At 40.7% G+C, this 21,235-nt stretch overlaps 1 protein-coding gene across 4 annotated transcripts in view; it reads right to left on the reverse strand.

Annotated features, from left to right (window-relative positions):
* LONRF2 (LON peptidase N-terminal domain and ring finger 2) overlaps window positions 1-21,235 on the reverse strand; it is a 68,625-nt gene that overhangs the window by 21,982 nt on the left and 25,408 nt on the right. Inside the window, exons 3-12 of one of the 4 annotated variants that reach the window (XM_065580884.1) lie at window positions 20,555-20,677; window positions 18,495-18,638; window positions 17,527-17,764; window positions 14,103-14,202; window positions 13,604-13,718; window positions 10,619-10,740; window positions 9,551-9,709; window positions 6,293-6,455; window positions 4,680-4,829; window positions 19-4,305 (exon numbers count right to left, since the gene is read on the reverse strand). In XM_065580884.1, the coding sequence (XP_065436956.1) occupies window positions 4,147-4,305; window positions 4,680-4,829; window positions 6,293-6,455; window positions 9,551-9,709; window positions 10,619-10,740; window positions 13,604-13,718; window positions 14,103-14,202; window positions 17,527-17,764; window positions 18,495-18,638; window positions 20,555-20,677 (1,473 nt within the window). In that variant the 3' untranslated portion in view covers window positions 19-4,146. Of the gene's footprint in view, window positions 1-18; window positions 4,306-4,679; window positions 4,830-6,292; window positions 6,456-8,208; window positions 8,613-9,550; window positions 9,710-10,618; window positions 10,741-13,603; window positions 13,719-14,102; window positions 14,203-17,526; window positions 17,765-18,494; window positions 18,639-20,554; window positions 20,678-21,235 lie in introns of those variants that run through there. The other 3 variants (XM_008167385.4, XM_065580885.1, XR_010597677.1) reach the window with 3 other exon arrangements.

The raw sequence follows: 21,235 nt of genomic DNA on the forward strand, positions 1-21,235 counted from the left end.
TGTTAAAAAAGACACTGCTAAATGTGATCTGTTTATTCAAAATGTCACATAAATTAAATACATTTCCCATGAACATTGCAAATATACATGAAATGAACATTGCAATTTTTAAAAAAAAGGTTGGCTTTGCTTATGCAACAAGTACCAAATGTGGTTAGAACATGGACTTGTCCTGAATTTACTAAATACAAAATGGCGGTTTAATTTATATTTATACATATGTACATACAGTTTCCTAACTAACTTTAAAACAGTAAAAAAATTGTTTCAAGTTTATCTACATTACACATACTTGTTTTAATCTGGTCACAAGCCCCAGATGAGATTTTTTTTATTGATACAATCATTTCACAACTGCAAATTTAAGGCGCTACCAAATACCAATTCCACCAGTGTGAAAGGTAATATGAACCGAGTGTACAGCTTTTTGAACAATAGCTTTATATTTCAGTTTCAAAATGGACTCGAGCATGAGAAAGGGAAGCAGTAAGAAACCGAACTGATCATCAGCATGTTAGAAGTCCAAAGCAATCGATTAAATGAAACAGACTGGACATGTTAAAATACAGTAGATAACAAAGGCCTTGATGGCACAATGTACATGCTTCTTGAAAGGTGAAGCTACAAAATATTTTGTGAAGTCTTACAGGTGACTCACAAGGGGGAAAAAAATAGATTTGGACATTTTTGTTTCTTTATGATGTATAAAGGATCTCTCCAAAGTGGAGACTTTCCTACCACATTGCCCAAGCTAGGAAATAAGTATGAAAAATGTAGTGTGTTAAAGGGCAGCAGAACACCTGTCTTTTCATAGAATCATAGAATGTCAAGGTTGGAAGGGACCTCAGGAGGTCATCTAGTCCAACCCGCTGCTCAAAGCAGGACCAATCCCCAGACAGATTTTTGCCCCAGATCCTTAAATGGCCCCCTCAAGGATTGAATTTACAACCCTGGATTTAGCAGGCCAATGCTCAAACCACTGAGCAATCCCTCCCCCCTTTCTTTTTCCAGCTGCTTAGCTCACGGTTTCAATACTGTACCATGGAGACCAGAACTAAGTAAAGATGTAAGATAGCTGCAATATGGACATTTGCCTCTAATCCAGAGAAGAGGCAACTTGTTCCTCCATCTATTTGCTGCTGCACAAACCACGACGGAGAACTTGGTAGGAATAAAGCATGCACTCTACCCCTAGAGACTATGTGCCCATGAATAGGGTTTCTCTTTAGCTTTACTATATGATCCAGTATTTGAGGTTTTGGAAGAAACTGAGTTTGGGTTGTTAGTTTAACATTTGCATACAGATACTGACTATTTCATATTATTTATCCAAAATGTTAGTCACTTAAGTGTTTAAAAACAAATATTAATTATTTGTATTAACATAACACCAGGAGCCCCAGTCATGGACCAGGATCCCATTGTGCTAGAAATAGTTTAAAACTCACCAAAAATTCTGTCGCTCAGCTTTCACTCAAGTGATGACATTTCATTAGTTATCCTGGCATCCTTAGACTGTAATGTAATTTAATGCAAAAAAGCTAGACAATCTTACGTCTTCTTTATTGCTGTTCCATGATGTATTAAAGGTAACATTTTGTTTTGTAGTGTCACTTTTAAAAGTACTTAAAGGACAGAGATCTTAAATCACGGGCTTTTGCAAAGAGGAGAAATTCACATTGCCTTCAGTAATTAGAATCCAGGAGATAGCAACTAACATTTCAATTCTAAAAGGATGCATATCTGTGTAAGGTTAAGCTCATATATAACACTATGCAGGTGCAAGGTCTAGGATTGTATGATTCTGTCAATGTCCCTTTGCAGCCAAAACATTAAAAGTCAATGCATGAACGGACAAGGAGAGAGACATGGACGAGTAAGAAAAAGACAGCAAGGACAATGACGACAAGAGTGGCATACAGAACAAAAAAACGATGTGAAAGTTCACAAAGAGAATTCATTTTCCCAACTGAAAATGAGTTGGGTTGCCAAACTCTGAAGGTGAACTACCTAAAGAGCTGGTAGTCTAAAATGGGTTAACTGGAAAAACACTGGGGTGAAGTATGAGAGTTACTAATGCATGGATGGAGGGGGAAGTGCCCCATAAGACTTCAAGCTGTTTTGTTTGCAGCTTTGGGGCTCGGATGCCTTCTCAACCCTCTCAGGAATCTCATACAGCTTTTACTTTTAGTACTCTTATGACGGTAGCAGAACTTGCAGCAAGGCTATTGTGGAGATTACGACATCATTGGTTGTAAGTTATGCACTTCACAATTGAAAGGATAAATTACAAATCACTATTTAACTAGAAAAGGCGCGTTCAAGGTAGAGGCAATTACAGTACATTCAGAGCAGGTTACAGAAACTGTTTCTGGTAAAGGTTTGCTGAAAGAAAAGTTAACTAGATCACTGGTTTTCAGCCTGTGGTACATGGACCCCCTGCAGATCCATAGACTGTGTCTAAGATTTCCAAAGGGGTCCACACCTCCATTTGAAGTTTTTTGTAAGTGACCTCAAATGAAAAAAGTTTGAAACCCACTGTACTAGATACTTTCGTTTCCCAGACCACAAAAGTTGTAATTACAGTATCCAAGAAAGCAGTCAATACATGTTAATGCATTTGTTTATGCAGTTTTCTTCCAGAACTCATGTGCAAATTTTTAATATATATCTTCATGGACAAAAACAAAACAAAAGATTTAAAGCAAACTAAAAACTAGGCACTTCAAACATGTCGATAAGACACCATTTTTATCATACCAGAGTGTTGCACATGAACAAGTGTCTCTAAAAGCATCTCGCTATACTTCAAGCGCACAGATTCTGGCTAACTTTTCATGTTGGTAAAATTACTTCTACTTATAGGAAGCTACACAAATTAGTAACACTGTTCATTATTTCAGTGGCTATTTAGAAAACTAAGTAGTTTGACTAACCAGCAACATATTCAATAGCTATCAAAGATAGATATTAACACAACCAATATATTAAAAACTAAGACACAAATGAAGGGGACACCTGACTTAAGCTTGCATTGAGACTTGCCTTTTGTTAGAGTTTAGTTTGGACCTCCTTCTATGATGTCATCACAGACCAAGGTTCTAACCACGTGCAGCACTTATGATATAAAACATAACCCTAACTTTTAAACACAGTTCTAACAAATATTGTTCTAATGTAACATTAGCTTGGCACATCATTTGAAGGTGGGAAGGGAAATGGAATCTTCCCCAATGCTTATCCTAGCCAAGTTTACTTTAAGAATACACATCAGCTGAGTACTACAGCACGCTTTCCCAGAATTTGGAGTGAAATAGCTATTTCACAACAGCCTTTGACTAGTTTCATGTTTTAGAGAATTTGTTTGGTTTGTGTTTAGTGATAACAGACCAGCTGGGATTACTTTGATTTTATAAAAATAAATGCACACTTTTGATATACTCATTCCACTACAACATGCAAATCACAACACAAGGGATTACTTAAGACTACCAAATTGCTGTTCAGTAGCTACTACTCTTTCTGACACACAGCCGTGACCATGTAAATACTACGCTCCTGGACAACCTCCAAAACTTTAATCTTGAAAATTGTTTTATAGACCAATATTTCTAGAACAAGTAGATCAAAGTGCAGAGAGAATCTACCAACTCATTAAGAGAACATCCTGTCAGCTATGCACTTTGTGCATTCTTTATCAACAGGAAAGTTCAGTTTCCCTTCTGCTGACCATCTCAGGAAAATTGTAATAAGTCAGTCTTCAGTCTGTGATCCATTGAAGGGAAAATAATTCTTGCGAAGTGTAAATCCAAACTGCACATAGGCCATTTGTGGTGTTCTAGTACTTAAAACTCAGTCTCTCACAGGCTAGAAACATCAATTCTTGATTAGGAATAGTACTTCAAAGTAGTTATCCACAACTACCAACTACATTGTAATTGTAGCACAACTTCATAGGGGCTCAGATTTCACTAGGACGACAGGCACAGAGTGCTTGTTAATTACAGAGTAGAGTGCAAAGTATGGTGAACATCCAGAATAGTGAATGTCAGACACAGCCAGAAAGAACTGTTCATCTCTGCATGACGGTTTTTAAAACCATATCTCCCAACATACAGTCAGTGCCTGTTCACAGCTAAGTCCATGTCATCTGGGTCTCTTGCGTGTTACAAATATTAATACACGTCTGATGGCAATAAGACGATCTTTAAGGGAAGTCATAGCAAGTATAGCCAGCTGAGCCCTGTTTTCTAATGGCAACACTGCCAATAGCCACCAGTACCAGGCTGGGCCACTGGGATTACTCTGCAAGAGAAATAAAAAAAAAAAAAAAAAGATATGTGTTTACGGATTACAGGTTAGTGTTAGCAACCTTCCCTCCCATTTTTCCTCTATTTTAGTAGATACAACTAATGCCCATCTATATATTGGGGGTTTCTTGAGCTCTACACCAACTTCAAATGTTTCCTCTTTGTGTAAGTAAGTAGCAATGACATCTTCAAAAGCCAAAGCCATAGGGAGTAGTTGGCAAAGTTTTTCCAACCTTGATTCTAGTGAACCAGAACTGGGTAATCATTAATAAGCTTGATATGTATGAGACACAACAGATCCTTCTATCAGATATTTGTCTGGGAGATCTATGGATCTACGGCAGTAGTGCATGTTTAGGAAATATTTACCTGTGGCTCTGATTCTTTTCCTGGCATTGATCCAAAATGATTGAGAATTTGTGCTTTCATGTTGTCTTTAAGGGAAGTAAACCAGGCAACAGCTTGATCATAAACCGAATCATGAAGACGGACAAGTTCTTCATACTCTGCTCCCTCCACCTTACCAAGAAAAAAAACAAAAAGGATACAAAATCAGATATCATATTCTGTACAATTTAAATGACTCAGAGGGAGCCAATTTTAACCCAATTATGCTTAAGAGCAACAACTACTCCTTACTAAGGGATGGTTATGCCACTTAACGTGGATATCTCCAGCTAGCAAAGTGGTGCATAAGTCTCATGCATCCTAAACTGGTGCCAGTTTGGTTTTTTGATCTCTCCTACAGAAGTTTTAGGTCCTTTCAGCAACCAAGTTATAAGTATTGCTATTGGAGTCTTCAGTTGATTAGGAATTCCTCTTATTGAGAATGAGGAGCCCTCCTCCTGGGGCTTCTGCAAAGTAGTAGTAGTGTTGTTTTCAAATACAGTAGAAGTGGTTCTCAAGTCAAGGGAGTAGTGGAAGGATGGCAGGGAGAAACAAAACAAGTATGTAAGTGAGACTGACTTCCCAGTACCGGGGATGATATTAACCAGGTTTCTGCCAACATACACAAACATCTGATTTGACTATATACTTCACCTTCACTCAGTGGGGACCCCGAGCGGTAACATGGGATATTAGACCACTTTAACCTTGAAGAGACATTTTATCCCCATTCTCTCTTTCTGTGTGCTTGTTGGCAATTGAACTGCACAGCACAAATTGGGAGAAGCCTTCTAGAAATTAACAGGCTTGCAGTTAGCTGTGAAAGTCTGCTTGAGAACCATGTGACCTGACTGGACTTTTCTAATGCCATCCACTGGCCTGAACTCTCCAATGAGCGCACTGTGAAGTGGTATCACTGTTTTACTGGCATTCATTTGAGATATCCAGCATAAGACTAGACCATTATGCAGGCCATTCTGGTTTTGGCCAATAAATTCCAAACACATGATTTCGATAAATTTTAGAAATCACCAGATTTTAGAAAAGAAAGTTATTTTAACTGGTAAATTTCCTTAGATGCCATGCATACTCAAATGCTTGTGTAACAAAATATATTAGTACCAAGTTCTCTTCTGGGTTCTACCTTAAGGAAAAAAAAAAAAAAAAGGCTTTTCTATTCAGTGTATGGCGAGGTCAGATCATCTGTGGGAGTTAGAAACAGATACTGTGCATCAATGCAAAATATGGAATCTTAAGCACTTTAATAAAACTTAGACATGTGTGTCTTTAGAAGGGTCTTGAACCAGTGTCATTTTTAACTGCCTCTTTAGAACCTGATCTAAACAGGACATGGTAGTTTGTATCTTTTCGAGTATCAAAGATTTGAAAGCTACCCTGAGATTTATGATGACAAATACCAATGGCAGAGAGGATTAAACTACAGAGAGCTAGTTACAGTCAGAAGGGCAAAATAATTTATTCCATGGTTTCAGAAATAAAGAAAATGTGCCTTATGACCATGTAAATAAATAACTTCAACTTGAGATGTGTCAGGGACAGAACATTTAAGTGAACATGAATGCACAAGAGATCACCTTTTTATCTTCAAGATATTCAATGTTCGCAGTGTTATACCCATCCCGTTGACCATGGTTCAAGACCTTAAACCGACGAACACCAACTGTATCAACAACTGAACGCCCATCAGGAAAAAACTTTACATCCCTGATCTCTAGCATGCAGCCATAATCGGCAAACCTGAAATGATAAAAGGGCACAGAAAATTAGGAAGTCACACTGACAGGTGTTTATATAAGTTCGGACACTTATAAACATACTGGACCCGATTCACCACTGTTACATTGGTGGAAAAATGAAAGTACCTCCATGATTTTCCAACACAATGATGCTTTTGGTAAGACACACACACAATTAAAGCAACAGCTTTTTAAAATTAGAATTATTTGTGAGGAAGGAGGGAGGGGCAGGTTTTTAAATAAATTGAGCAGATTTCATGCTGTGAGTTCCTGAGTGCTGGGGGCAAGTTATACAGGGGTTTGCAACTATTTTATAGAGATAGCTCTATTACATTGCTGAGGAAGGCATAGTAGTGCCTAGAGAAGATGCTGAAGCTGTGCAAGTGAAGAGAATGTCTTTTATTGCTTCAACACACTTTTACTCTACTTGGGCCTCTGATAAATGTTCCCATTGCTGCTACTACTGGTTCAGCTCCAATAGCGAAGACAATGGTGGGACATTTTAGCAAAAACAATCTTGGCACAAAACAACAGAGGGTTCTGTGGCACCTTTAAGACTAACAGAAGTATTGGGAGCATAAGCTTTCGTGGGTAAGAACCTTACTTCTTCAGATGCAAGTAATGACAATTTCCAGAGGCAGGTATAAATCAGTATGGAGATAACGAGGTTAGTTCAATCAGGGAGGGTGAGGTGCTCTGCTAGCAGTTGAGGTGTGAGCACCAAGGGAGGAGAAACTGCTTCTGTAGTTGGATAGCCATTCACAGCCTTCGTTTAATCCTGATCTGATGGTGTCAAATTTGCAAAGGATTAAACAAAGTGAGGTTCTTACCCACGAAAGCTTATGCTCCCAATACTTCTGTTAGTCTTAAAAGTGCCACAGGACCCTCTGTTGCTTTTTACAGATTCAGACTAACAGGGCTACCCCTCTGAATCTTGGCACAAGATGTTCAAAGTTAATTAACACTCCATTGTAAGCAAGTTCTGATGCACTCTAAGGCCTTGGCTACACTGGCAATTCACAGCGTTGCACTTGCTGTGCTCAGGGGTGTGAAACCCCCCCCCCCCCCCCCCCCGAGCACAGCGAGTGCAGCGCTGTAAAGCGCCAGTGTAATCAGTGCCTGCAGCGCTGCACACTCGCTCGCAGCACTGCAAGCTACTCCCCTCGGAGAGGTGAAGTACTTGCAGTGCTGCGAGAGAGCTCTCGCAGCGCTGGCGGCACGACTACACTTGCGCTTCACAGCGCTGCCGCGAGCGCAGCCAAGGCCTATGAAGTTTAGGAGTAAGTTATCAGCCACCATGTAGATAATGATGCATTCCAAGAGGATTATTACTCCTCTCCCTCTCTCCTTATTTCTGGTTGGGTGGGGAGAAGGAAGAGAAGGAAAAGAAGTTGCCACCAGTACTTACAGGGGAAAGCAAGGAGAGAACAGGGGAGAGGAAACCTTAGTTGCTGATATTACTACAGCTGGTCTCTGCTGGTAAGAGACACCAACCAGAGACTCCCCACCCATTAGCTGACAGTGCCACCCGCAACTGGAAGAGCAACCAGGAAGAGGTATTTTGTCAGGAAAGTCCTCTCCTGTTCTAGAGAAACTCCATGTAACTGGGTTACACACTACACCCGTTTAGAAGAAGGCAACTGGAGCTAAATTCATGCATTAAAATTCAGGGTAATTACTGCTGAGTCATGATGGTAGGTGGGTCCAGTACCTCCAGTGTGAATACATTATTTGTAGTACCTAGGGACACTGACCAAGATTGAGACCATGTTGTGCCAGGCACTGTACAAGTCAGGAGGTAAGCTCTTCAGAGCAGCGATTGTCTCTCTTCTAGCAAGGTGATGGGAGTGTCTGTGCCAGAAAGAATTAAGCCAGAGGTGGTCTTACAGATAATCCTAACAGCCACACTTGAGAAGCAGCTTAAGTTGAGGTTTACATGGTGTTATTTCCAGGTTACCAATAAAGCCAAACCCCCAGAAGGGGGAGGATTTTGGAAACTGTTCTGCATGCTCCAAGGACAAAAGCAGAGAATCCAGTTATTCTCCACTTCCTCTCTCTTCCAAAGGAATCAGCAATTCACTGGCTGTACATGCTCACAGCTACACCATGCCATCAGGGGAAATAGAATGTCCATGACCTCTTTAGGATTCTTCGATTCCTACAAATGCAAAGCTCATATCTAGCGTCCTCATCCACCAAGCATGTAATTCTCATTCAAAGAGCCTAAATTTCCACTTAAAAACCTACTGTATGGTCCAGCTTTATTAACCCAGGATATTCATAAAAGTCCGATCTGAACCCAAAGCTTAGGAGACAGGAAGCTGTTTTAGGGTACATCTACACAGGGATAAAAGACTGATGGCACGGCTGTGGCTGGTCTAAGTCAGCTGACTCAGGCTCATGGGCTAAAAATTGCTGTGTAGACTTCAGGTTGGGGCTGGAGGCTGAGCTCTGGGACTCCACCCCCTGAGGATCCCAGTCCCGAACATCTACAGTGCAATTTTTCAGCCCCAGAGCCCACACCCCACAACCTGAGTCAGCTGACCCAGGCCAGCCAGGGGCTTTTTATCTCTGTGTAGACATACCCTTACAGAGGAAACAGACAGAAAAGCAACCCTCACCTTGATTTAGTGAACAGACTTTACTGGGAACCAAACTGTGGATCAGAAATTGTCATAATGGGCTCTCTGTGGTACTACTGACCCCAAACCAATCATACATAATGTAATAGGAAATAGATGCCATGTGCACTCCAGTCTTTTGACATATTACTATTTTCTAGTTAAATAGAACATAACTATTCCAAAGCATATCCACAATGAAACACACTTTCCAGGAATACGTAAAGGCAGTTGGATGGATAGCTAGAGCATAAGTCAACTTTCTGGGTCTAACATTGAGATATTAGAAATTTCAGTAGAAAGGGGGATGTTTATAGATTATATAAAAACCTGGCAACAAAACCCCCCTTAACATTTGTATCTGCTAGCATGAGACCTAAAACGGATCCAACTCATTGTGGAAGACCAACAGTACTATGGTTCTCCACTTGTTTCCAAAAGTCACGACAGGGATGTTCTCAGCAAGATTCCTTACCCTTTTAGTTCATCAGCTAAGCACATGCCGAATTGTTTGGTACCAGTTTCCATGCATCTTCTTATCATTAGCCGATACCGAGGTTCAAAGACATGAAGTGGGCAAGGGATGGTAGGGAAGGCCATGGTACACACAAAGATGGGAACATCTTCATTCAAACTGCAAAAATACAAATATGAACAGTCAGTCTCCTCCCGCATACTATATTTATTCAGCACAAAACCTCATAGTTGAGGTTTGATTAGAGTGGTTTCTCAGACTTGTTTCTCGTAAAATAAGCTCTTGGCCAACAAAAATGCGTTGCTTTCACAGGCACCAGAGAACCAAGGGCTCTCCCAGCTATTAATGTACTCTAGGTACCAATACCTCCATTCTTTGGTTTTAACAGAGAACGTTTGGAAAATGCAATCACAGTCTCAAGCATGTGCATGGAAAAAAGCATCTAATTTGCACATCACTGAGTCTTTTACAACTTTTATCTGTAATTTTCAAAAAGATATATTACTGTACACTACATATACTTTAAACATGGCTGGAAAGCAATCCTTATATTCCAAAGTGACATTGAGTGTTTGTAGGAATTCAGTGGAAACGGGGACTCAGGGACAGAGTTAACTTTCAGCCTCTAGTTTTGTAACATACATTCATGTTACTTTCATTTTTCTGTTGTGATTTTTTTTTTAATTCAGCTATATGGCAAGTACAAGTAATCATGGATAAAGCAACCAATACATGTACTTATAAGCATGTGCTTCTCCTATTCCTAATCCCCCACATCTTACTTTCGGGGAAGATGTTTTAATTAGTTTTAAATTATGGGTTTTTTATTCATAGAAATAAATCACTATATTTATTGCCAAATAAAATTAATATTTTCCATTGATGTTGTGCACCTCTCACATCCAAGCCTATTTTTTCTTGATTACTATCTACTACAAACATGCCAGCATTGGAACAAATTAAGTCAACCTTTGAAACCTACTTTCATAAATAAATTAAAGGTTTCTTCAGTAATCTGGACCAAAATAAAATTTTACAACATTTAGATACAACCGAAAAACAACTTACTTTGATAACTCCTTCATTTCTTCTTCATAAACTTTCTTTCTTTCTGACAATTCTTCCGGCAAGTAACGAACTATTAGTTCTTCTGTAAGGACAGTCTTTTTATAAGTTCTGCTTGCCAAAAACTATAGAGAAGAGAGTTAAAGTTTAAGTACTAATATTTAATCAGTTCTGTCTAGTCCCCATTCCAAGAGCAAAATAGCTCAAGATGGTTTGCAAACAGTGACAAAACAATGAATGCAGCAGCTTCCTGATGTAAAGTTGTTCTAATCCCCCTTCCTCTCTCACCCTTTCAAAAATGTTACATTATCTCTGGGATACAAGAGTGGACACTATTCACTTCAGTGCCCATAAACTTCCAGAAGGGTGCATTTATCATAGGCTCTACAACATAATAAAAAAAAAATAGGTACTCTTCAGACCTATGAGAATAACTGACTTGCAATTAAGTGGCAGTTCCAAAGAGTTGAAAACAATTCAGTTTGACTCAAAAATTCCAAAATATTTCAGGTTTGGTTCAGCATATCAAAAGAGTTGGGAAAAACTTGTATCAGGCCATCTAAAGAAAAAACATTTTGGATAGCGATGGTCCCTTATTACCTAGCTGTTAAAGCACTGACCCAGAATGTGGAAAACCCAGGTTCAAATCCCCACTCTAGAACAGGGACTTGAATCTGGGTCTCCACCACTCCCAGGTAAGTGTCCCAACCACCAGGGTCAGAGAGTATTCTCAGTTTCTTCTGTTGAAGCTACTCCACTCCGTGTAAAGTGTTTAAGTATTCACTGGACCAGAGAGACTGAGCGAATGAGAATGACTATTGCCCGGTGGTTAAGGCACTCACCTGGGAGGGTAGGCACCACTCAGGTTCCAGTCCCTGCTCCAATGAATATTCATGTATGTAAAGTGTAACAGCTTCAGTAGGAGAGAAGGGGGGAGGGTGCTTTAACCAGACTAAAGGGTGTAAGTGTTCAACACCACTTGTAGTTTGGTGAAGGCATTTGATACGGTCTCGTATGATATTCTTATCGATAAACTAGGCAAATACAATTTAGATGGGGCTACTATAAGGTGGGTGCATAACTGGCTGGATAACCGTACTCAGAGAGTTGTTGTTAATGGTTCCCAATCCTGCTGGAAAGGCATAACGAGTGGGGTACCGCAGGGGTCTGTTTTGGGACCGGCTCTGTTCAATATCTTCATCAACGACTTAGATATTGGCATAGGAAGTACGCTTATTAAGTTTGCAGATGATACCAAACTGGGAGGGATTGCAACTGCTTTGGAGGACAGGGTCATAATTCAAAATGATCTGGACAAATTGGAGAAATGGTCTGAGTTACACAGGATGAAGTTTAACAAAGACAAATGCAAAGTGCTCCACTTAGGAAGAAAAAATCAGTTTCACACATACAGAATGGGAAGAGACTGTCTAGGAAGGAGTATGGCAGAAAGGGATCTAGGGGTTATAGTGGACCACAAGCTAAATATGAGTCAACAGTGTGATGCTGTTGCAAAAAAAGCAAACATGATTCTGGGATGTATTAACAGGTGTGTTGTGAGCAAGACACGAGACGTCATTCTTCCGCTCTACTCTGCTCTGGTTAGGCCTCAGCTGGAGTATTGTGTCCAGTTCTGGGCACCGCATTTTAAAACAGATGTGGAGAAATTGGAAAGGGTCCAGAGAAGAGCAACAAGAATGATTAAAGGTCTTGAGAACATGACCTATGAAGGAAGGCTGAAAGAATTGGGTTTGTTTAGTTTGGAAAAGAGAAGACTGAGAGGGGACATGATAGCAGTTTTCAGGTATTTAAAAGGGTGTCCTAAGGAGGAGGGAGAAAACTTGTTCACCTTAGCCTCTAAGGATAGAACTAGAAGCAATGGGTTTAAACTGCAGCAAGGGAGGTCTAGGTTGGACATTAGGAAAAAGTTCCTGTCAGGGTGGTTAAACACTGGAATAAATTGCCTAGGGAGGTTGTGGAATCTCCATCTCTGGAGATATTTAAGGGTAGGTTAGATACATGTCTATCAGGGATGGTCTAGACAGTATTTGGTCCTGCCATGCGGGCAGGGGACTGGACTCGATGACCTCTCGAGGTCCCTTCCAGTCCTAGAATCTATGAATTTAAACGAACAAAAACAAAACGTTTAGGTTTCAGAAATGTTGAAACAAAGCTGGTTTGACATTTCTGAATTTCTTCTGAGCCTTAACCCTCCTGCCCCCTCCCCATTTTGACTGAAACAACTAGCTGAAGCAGACAGGAGCTTGTGAAATTTTTTGGTCTATGCAAATCAGCATTTTTCTGCTAAATATTTTCTGCCCCCCTCCCCCATCACCAAAAAAGCCCAAAACACTTGTCAACCTCTAGTCCTCTTTACTTAGTGTAAAGGACATAATCCCTTTTGACTCTAAAGCTGCCAAGTTATTGCCACCTGAAGAGTCTAAATATTTGGGAATCACATTTCCTGCAGCTGAGCATACATTCTCTACACCGGAATGGCCAGAAGCATACTTTGTTCACCAACACAGTATCAGTAGAGATACTGCAATGACAGTACGGCCTCTTCAGCATTTTCACAGTCTTTGTTAGAGACTACAAAAACAACAAAAGCTTAAGCCCAAATAAATCTGTTAGTCTTTAAGGTGCCACTGGACTCCTCGTTGTTTTTGTGCATACAGACTAACACAGCTACCCCCTGATATTTGTTAGAGACTGTTCAGACAAAAACTAAAAAACGCCTAATTTCAATGTGAGAAAGTAACACGAACAATTTTGGTCAGTACTTCCCTTCCCTACAGCCTGCTCCAGATTATTAATACACCTTAATAAATACTAGTGTTCGTATTCAGAATACTTCTGGGAAGAGCACAACAAGACTACTATGTTGGCCCTATATTGTTCAGCTGTATGTATGCAAAGAGATTTTGCACAATATGCCAAGATCTTAATAAGAGCTTCTAAACAAACCCCTCACAAATACAAACTTACTTCAGAGAGCTTTTCTTTGCAGAGTGGGCAATACGGGTTATGATCAAGGCAACGCTCGAGGCATTTGAGACAAAACGTATGTCCACAGGGAGTGGTAACAGGCTCGTAGAATAACCTGAACACAACAGTTGGGACAAAATAAAATTGGTTCTTTATAATTTCCATCCAACACACAAACAACACAGATCGTAATGAGTCACTAAGCCTATCATTTTTAAAGCTATTTTCCCCCTGCAAGTCAATCTTATGTGACATTTTTATTATCTAGTCTCTATCCTATGATGGGAAAGGGATTTCATTTTTAAAATAAATCCATTATGTTGACATGTTGCAAAAATAATTTCAGCCTCTCCAGTGAAGTTAACATTTATTACATTTTTGCAAAGATGAAACAAAACCTTTAGTTCATGTTAGAATAGCTTCCAGTACAACCCTTCCCTCAAAACCAAATAAATTTAGTCTAAAGTTTAGGAAGACTCTCAGCTCTATGCAGTCATACCTCATGCAGAGGGAACACTCGAAGTCAGATGCATCCACAAGGATTGCTGGTATCTCACGTAATGCAGAGGTGGCAGAGTTTTCAAGTACAGTATCTTCATCTAAGGGAGAAGGACAGCTCTATGTCAAACATTCAGGTAAAGCAGGCACTATGTACATACACATTATGGAATCAGAGTAGTGACCCTATGCTAGTTTTCTACTATGAACCCAGTTTTTGTATCTGTTCTCTATGAACACAAACTCCCCCCGCAAAAAACTCCTTTCCACCTTAAATATTACAGATGACCTCCTTCCAGAGGGTAACTTTTCTGAGAGGGTATTGTTTGAGAGCCAAAGTTTGAGACAAGACAAAAAACACTTCAGAGTTGGAAATAGGTTTTAATTTTTCAAGAGTTTCATGTTTCAAACAAAAAACCTCCCCAATCCCCCCACCCCCAAAACAAGCTTAATTTAAGAACTCCACATTTGTTTTTTTTAACACCCCCTTCTCCCTCTGAAGTCAGGACTATTGCAATTAAGTATTTTTTGGGAAGGCTGGAGGTAAATGTGCTAACACATTTGAATCTGAGAACTTTGCTGTTGCAATAATGTTTAGTGTTCTCAAGGGCAGGCACTGTTTATAAAAGAGTAAAGAGCATTAACGAACTTCTAGCATAGCCTGCTTTGTTAGGAAGTTCTGTATAGCCGAATTCCCGATTTTCAAGAATTTTAAACTTAAAGCACAGCCCAGAGCATTAAGCTCTGACTAAACCAAGCAGGCTGAGCGTTTAAGGGCTGAAGCCAGAAGAGCTGGACTAAGAGACCTTACTAAATTCACAGGTTCAGCCTAAGTCCTCCAGATCTGCAGACTCCTAAATTCTTGGGTCTTGAGAAACTTACAAATGCCTCAAAACCGCGTGGACAAGTCTTGTCTCCCTGTAGACAAGATTTCTACAAGTTTGGACCTAGAAGCTCTGTAGCAGTATAAGCTCCATAATGGTTACTCTGGCGCTTACAAGGTCTGATCCTGGAATAAGATCTCTGCAGGCAGATTCCTTCATCTGTGCACAACTCACAGCAGGATCAGCATCTTTGTCCAATAATTTTAACACTGTAGTTCAAAAAGCCTAAGAAGCAGAAAGTCTAGAAGTACTAAGCAAAAGTTCCAATACCATTGGCAACTCTGCCTCCTAACCCTCTGGTGGAGGAGTCTAACTAGATGCCACATGAAAAATTAAGTTCCCCCCCTTGCATGCAAGTTACAACACTATGCTTTGTCATGGGACAACCTGTACACAATCCTCTGGCCTGTATCAAGCACAGGGGAGAGGTGGAGGGCATGGGGGTCTTGTGGCTGATAGATTAGTGGTTTTCATAGAAAATGTTTATCTTTAACCTATATCTTGAGTGTGGGGTCCCTGAACAATAGCAGAACCCTAAATGGGCTATTCAGAGGACAGTAACAGGGCATCACATCTTGTGTAAACTGTAAATTGACAGTTAAAGTGTGAAATGGCTCTAAATCCCTTACTGTGAAGGTAGGGGAAGGTTACATTTCCCACCCCGGTGATTGGGTGGGTTTGCAGTTCACAGGCCACTCTGTAGGAGTTTTCCTATCACAGCAGGGTGGGGGGCCATTTTTATTACCTGGAAGAAATGTGTTGTGTGTGGAGAGGTGGAAAACAGACAGCGGTACTCTGCGTGTAAATTTCAAGGCAGAAGTCAGATTTCTAACCTTCAACATTTGGTGAAACAATGAATGGTAATACAAAAAGAAGAACAGGAGGACTTGTGGCACCTTAGAGACTAACAAATTTATTAGAGCATAAGCTTTCGTGGCTATAGTCCACGAAAGCTTATGCTCTAATAAATTTGTTAGTCTCTAAGGTGCCACAAGTCCTCCTGTTCTTCTTTTTGCGGATACAGACTAACACGGCTGCTACTCTGAAATGGTAATACAGTGGAGATTTAAAAAAAAAAAAAACATCCATTAACCACTTATTTCACTATACAGCACATTACTACCTTCTAGCATTCCTTCACACTGCTAACCCTGTTAGAGATTTTTGTTTTAAAAGCCTGAAATATCTATGTAAGCAGATGCATCAAATAGCAGAATGGATGGGGCTACTGCTCTTTTAAATGGATTCTTGGTTTTCTGGGGAAAATAGATATTAACATGTGATGCAAATTAGCTCCCCCTCCTTGGGCTTACTGTGCATCTTTTTCATGTAAAGAGAGACTCTGAAGTTTAGCTATACCTCAGAGATCTAATAACTACAGCACTCTTGTCACTAGCAGCACAATATCTAAGCTGTTGGGGGATGAAGCATCAGAAAGGCAACATTTGCAGAACAGAAGTGTGTATTCCTTAGATGAATCAAGACTGCTCTGGAACAATATTGATTTTTAGACAAGGGTTTCAACTCTGCTCATCACAACAAACAAGAATGACTAGTTGTCTGAAGTCGTGTTGCAGCCGTGTAGCCCTCTGACCACACATGCCTACTTGTCACCTACCACCCCACACTAGAACCCATATGGGGTATCAAGCAATTGCAACCCATAGCCAATGGGAACCACATCCTGAAAGAAATCTTTCCTGAACTCCCTCTTCTAGCCTTGAAACAACTCCCTCACCTCACCACGCTCATCACCAGAAGCAAGCTCCCCACTATGATTTTGAGTGAACTCACACACAAAAAACAAAAAGAGACACCATATCACCTCTGGGTGAATGCTTTTCACAAAGCGATCACTCTATATCTAACCTATCAGCACTCATCCTCAAAGGAAACCTACACAACACCCTCCAAAGATGAACCTGGGAGCTTAAATTCATAACTTCGCTAGGCACTAAAAATGATGGTCTTAATAAAGAGACAGGATTTCTAGTTTATTACAACAATTTGTAACCCACTACCTCCCCATTTTTGTCCTATTATTGCAGAGGTGTTAATGGGCCACTTCACATTGTATAGTCTCTTAGAATGTGTCTTAACTGCTTGTACTAAGATCTGGTCCACACTGAGGGTATGTCTACACTTAAAATGCAACAGCAACACAGCTGCACCACTTCAGTATAGACACTACCTACACCGATGGGAAGGCTTCTTCTGTCCGCATAGGTAATCAACTGCCCTGAGAGGCGGTAGCTAGGTTGATGGAAGAATTCTACGCTGGGGGCTAGGTCAATATTGCTATGTCTCTCCGGGTACGGATTTTTCACACCCCTGAGAGACATAGCTCTACTGAAGTAAATTCCTAGTGTAGACCAGGCCTAAGTACCTTTCCCAGACCTGAAGAGCGCTCTCTCTGTTTTACCTACAAACAGTAACAAAGCAGTGTTATTTTCCTATCTCTTTTAAAATAGAGTGTCATAACCCAACACCCCCACTACCCCCATCAACCCCCCCCCCCCCCCAAAACACAACAGGACAGACCTTTTTTAGGAATCTTATTAGGGACATCCAAGCTTTGTAAATCCATCAAGTCACTGGATAGCTTTCTTTTTAAACGTGCACTAGGTAAGCTGGAGAGGATTGTTCCCAATGACTTTTTATTGTCTTCAAAATGGAAATCCAGTACATTGTGAGAGAGAGATGAATTAGTGCGAAGTACATCGGGCTCTTGGGACAGGGCTTTTGTTAATCTGAATACGGTATCCTGAAAAGAGACAAACTGCGTGAAAGTCAGACAGATTTTGTTTCCTCGTTTTCTGCACTAATTCTATCCATAGAAATGGTAAGACAGTAGTGTCATGGTGGCAACCTGGTAACTGATCTGAGCCAATACTAATAAGAGATACTTGCTCCAATTGCCTCAGAAATAGAGGGCTATTTCTCTCATTACAATTCTCATTCTTTTCTAACCACCTCTCCTGACATATTATAATTGTGCATTCTCAAAGTGCACACAGAATAACAAAAATAAAATGTTATTTAAAACATGATGAAAACAGCAATTTGGCTCTCTTAGAAAGTGGTACCCCAATCTAATTATATTAGGTAGCCTCAGGGTATGCCTACATAGTAAAGAAAAACCCATGGCTAGCCCGTGCCATTCGACTCAGGTTCGGACTGTGGGGCTATTTCCAGGTTTGTGCCCAAGCTCGGAAGTCTACACAGCAATGAAACAACCCCACAGCCCAAGTCCCACAAGCCCGAGTCAGCTGGCCAGCCATGGGTTGATTTTTATTTTTAAAACTGTGTTGAGAGATCTAAATACAATTCATACTTCCTTCTATCTTTTTATCATAGTGCTCTAAAATTTGAGAAAGGAAGAGATGCACTAGTAATAATTAAGTTTGTATATAAACATATGTAACAATTCAAGTCAGGTAGATTGGATATAACAAGATGCTTAATATTAAAACCAAGAGTAAATTTGGTTTGAGTATTTTATTCTTTACCTCAGAGCACCCAGCAGCAGAACCATCTTCAACAGTATTTAAGCTGCTTAAAAATGCAGGTTTCAACCTTGTCCGACTAGAGAAAGGTGCAGTGAGGCTGTCATGCACATTTTCAAAGGCTGGGAAAAACATCTCGCACATTATCTAGTAAATGAGGAAAAAAAATTTTGAGATGAGTTACAGAAACAAACGTGTGTGGTCTAAATGAAGATTACTTGCTTGTAACCGGGGTTCTTCAAGATGTACTCTGCATATTCACAGGTGTAGCCTGCACGGTTAGAACTCTAGCTAGCAGTAGCTCTTGGAGCGCTCACATGCCTTCCCCAAACCTCCCCACAGTGAACACTCAATGTTCCAGGGAGAGGGTATAAAAGAGGCACGGCACTCCAGCTGCCTCAGTTCCTTCCCCATGCGCCAAGCCCTTTGTAAGGTGGACTCCAAGACAGTGGGGAAAAACAGGCAGGGAGTGTGAATATGCTGGTTACAGGTAAGTAACCTTCATTTCTTCAAGTGCCCTTGGCATATTGCCCCACGAGACAACAGTCCTCTGATGAAGGATGGTGGGACCATGGAATCCTAATTGAATAAAGCACTGCAGAATAGCCATACCAAATATGCATCCGATCTAGATTCTACTTATGCATTTGAGTGGTCGACCTGCTCAGGCGATATACAAGGGTATTTTGTTCCCCTCTATACATGAATTGTTATTGGGTGATCGATCACCTTGTTACGAATCCCAGACACCTTGCCTGTATGCACAATTGTAGGGAACGAACTCCCCTTTATTTCTTCAGATAATATAAACACTGTCCTATTGTTTGTCATGATCTGGCATACCCTATGTTTGACTTGAGGCAGAAGTGATTTTAGCGCCAACCTGATTGCTCTTGGTTTTAGATACTGATATGTAGATTCTTTTCCTTTGGTGACCAGTGAGCTCTTACCAATAAATTTTTGTTTAAATGGGCACCACCCAACCCAGCATAGACGCATCAGAGATAGGTATTACTGATAGCAAGACAGACTGAAAGGTATAACCTTCATTACATTTAGAGCACATCCACCACATCAGTGTTGTTAACTTTTACGGTAGAATTACCAATTCGCAATGAACACTGTGCAAGCCAAGTTTGTAATTTCTCCAAGCCAATGCTCTTCCCCCACCCTGGTTCCTGCTACCTCCTACAATATTCTGTATAAGACTTTTTTTTTTTTTTTTTTTTTTAATATAAGAGTCCAGGCTACAGACTCTCTCCACACACAGCAAGTTACGCTGTCGATTTGGATTTCTCTGCCTGCAGCATGGGTGAGTCTGATTTTCCTGTGAATCATGCTTTTCCGGTGTTCTGATTTGCACCAACAAAATTTAGGTCTGTGCCCACGGATAACCTAAACTGTTCCCTGAAATTCTGGAAGTAATTCTATTAGGCTTGGTCTACACTAACCCCCCAAATCGAACTAAGGTACGCAACTTCAGCTACGTGAATAACGTAGCTGAAGTTCAAAGTACCTTAGTTCTATCTTACCTCGGTCCACACGCGGCAGGCAGGCTCCCCCGTCAACTCCGCGGTACTCCTCTCGTCTAGCTGGAGTACCGCAGTCGACGGCGAGCACTTCCGGGTTCGACTTATCGCGTCCAGACAAGACGCGATAAGTCAAACCCAGAAGTTCGATTGCCAGCCGCCGAACTAGCGGCTGGGTATAGACGTACCCTTAGACAGACACCATTAAGTTGAGGTTAGACCTCACTTCACTCAGCCTATAAGCATCTGCAACTTGCTTCCACAGGACAGTGGTAAGGCACACAGTTTAGTAAAACTCACCTACAAGCAAGACAAGGAGGTGATCAAGGAGATAGAAGTCTCTCCCATGGCACAGTACTGTGCAATTAGATGCACTAAGGTTTTATTTGATATTATGCCAAAATGGGTTGTTGTTTTTTTATTAACATGGAATGCATCTGAATCCAAAGATTTTCCTTAGCTGTAGGGCACAACAGACCCGCATACAAAAAAAAAAAAAAAAGAAAAAAGTGTGGCATGATGTAGTTACTGTACCTTTTGGGCTTCTTTCTTCATTAAGCTCCATTCAGGATTTAGGGCAACACAATAAAGAAACTCCTTCAGTGCTTCTTCAGTCCTTCCCAATCCAGAAAGAGCTTGTGCTTTCACATAATGACCCTGCATGCAAACAAAAGGTGTGTGAAACCGACATTTCCAAAGTGACTGATTGTAACACGAGACCAATGAACACTGCTTTTATTTTCTCAAGACACACGGCACTCTTTCAAATGGAGCAGAAGTTAGAAATAGGATGGGGAGTGGGTTGCAATGCTCTGATCTAAAAGTACAAGATGGATGCTTCCATTCCTGTTGTGGCCTTTCCATGCGTTGGAAACCAGGAATGGAACACAGCTTTTCCTGAAATTCTTGCACAGCTCCACAGACCCTCTGGATAATGTCAAGTGATCTCATTTGAGCAAACCAATAGGTAACCCTTTTACTTCTGGACAGAGAGTCTGGCACCAGTCATGCGGCTCAACTTCAGATAGGGGTAGTTGGGAGACCTACAGATAGGTCTGAGGCAAGCGTGGGTGGCTTCTGATGCTGCACTTGTTCTACCTATCACTTGCAAAGAGGCATTAGTTTTTCCCCTGTTGTACTTAATGGACTGCTTCAAAATTTACCATATAACCTGTACCATATTACCTGTATTTCTTTCCACAGTGTCTAACCTCC

The sequence above is a fragment of the Chrysemys picta genome, chromosome 1, assembly GCF_011386835.1.
Source record: "Chrysemys picta bellii isolate R12L10 chromosome 1, ASM1138683v2, whole genome shotgun sequence".
NCBI classification, from domain to species: Eukaryota; Metazoa; Chordata; order Testudines; family Emydidae; genus Chrysemys; species Chrysemys picta.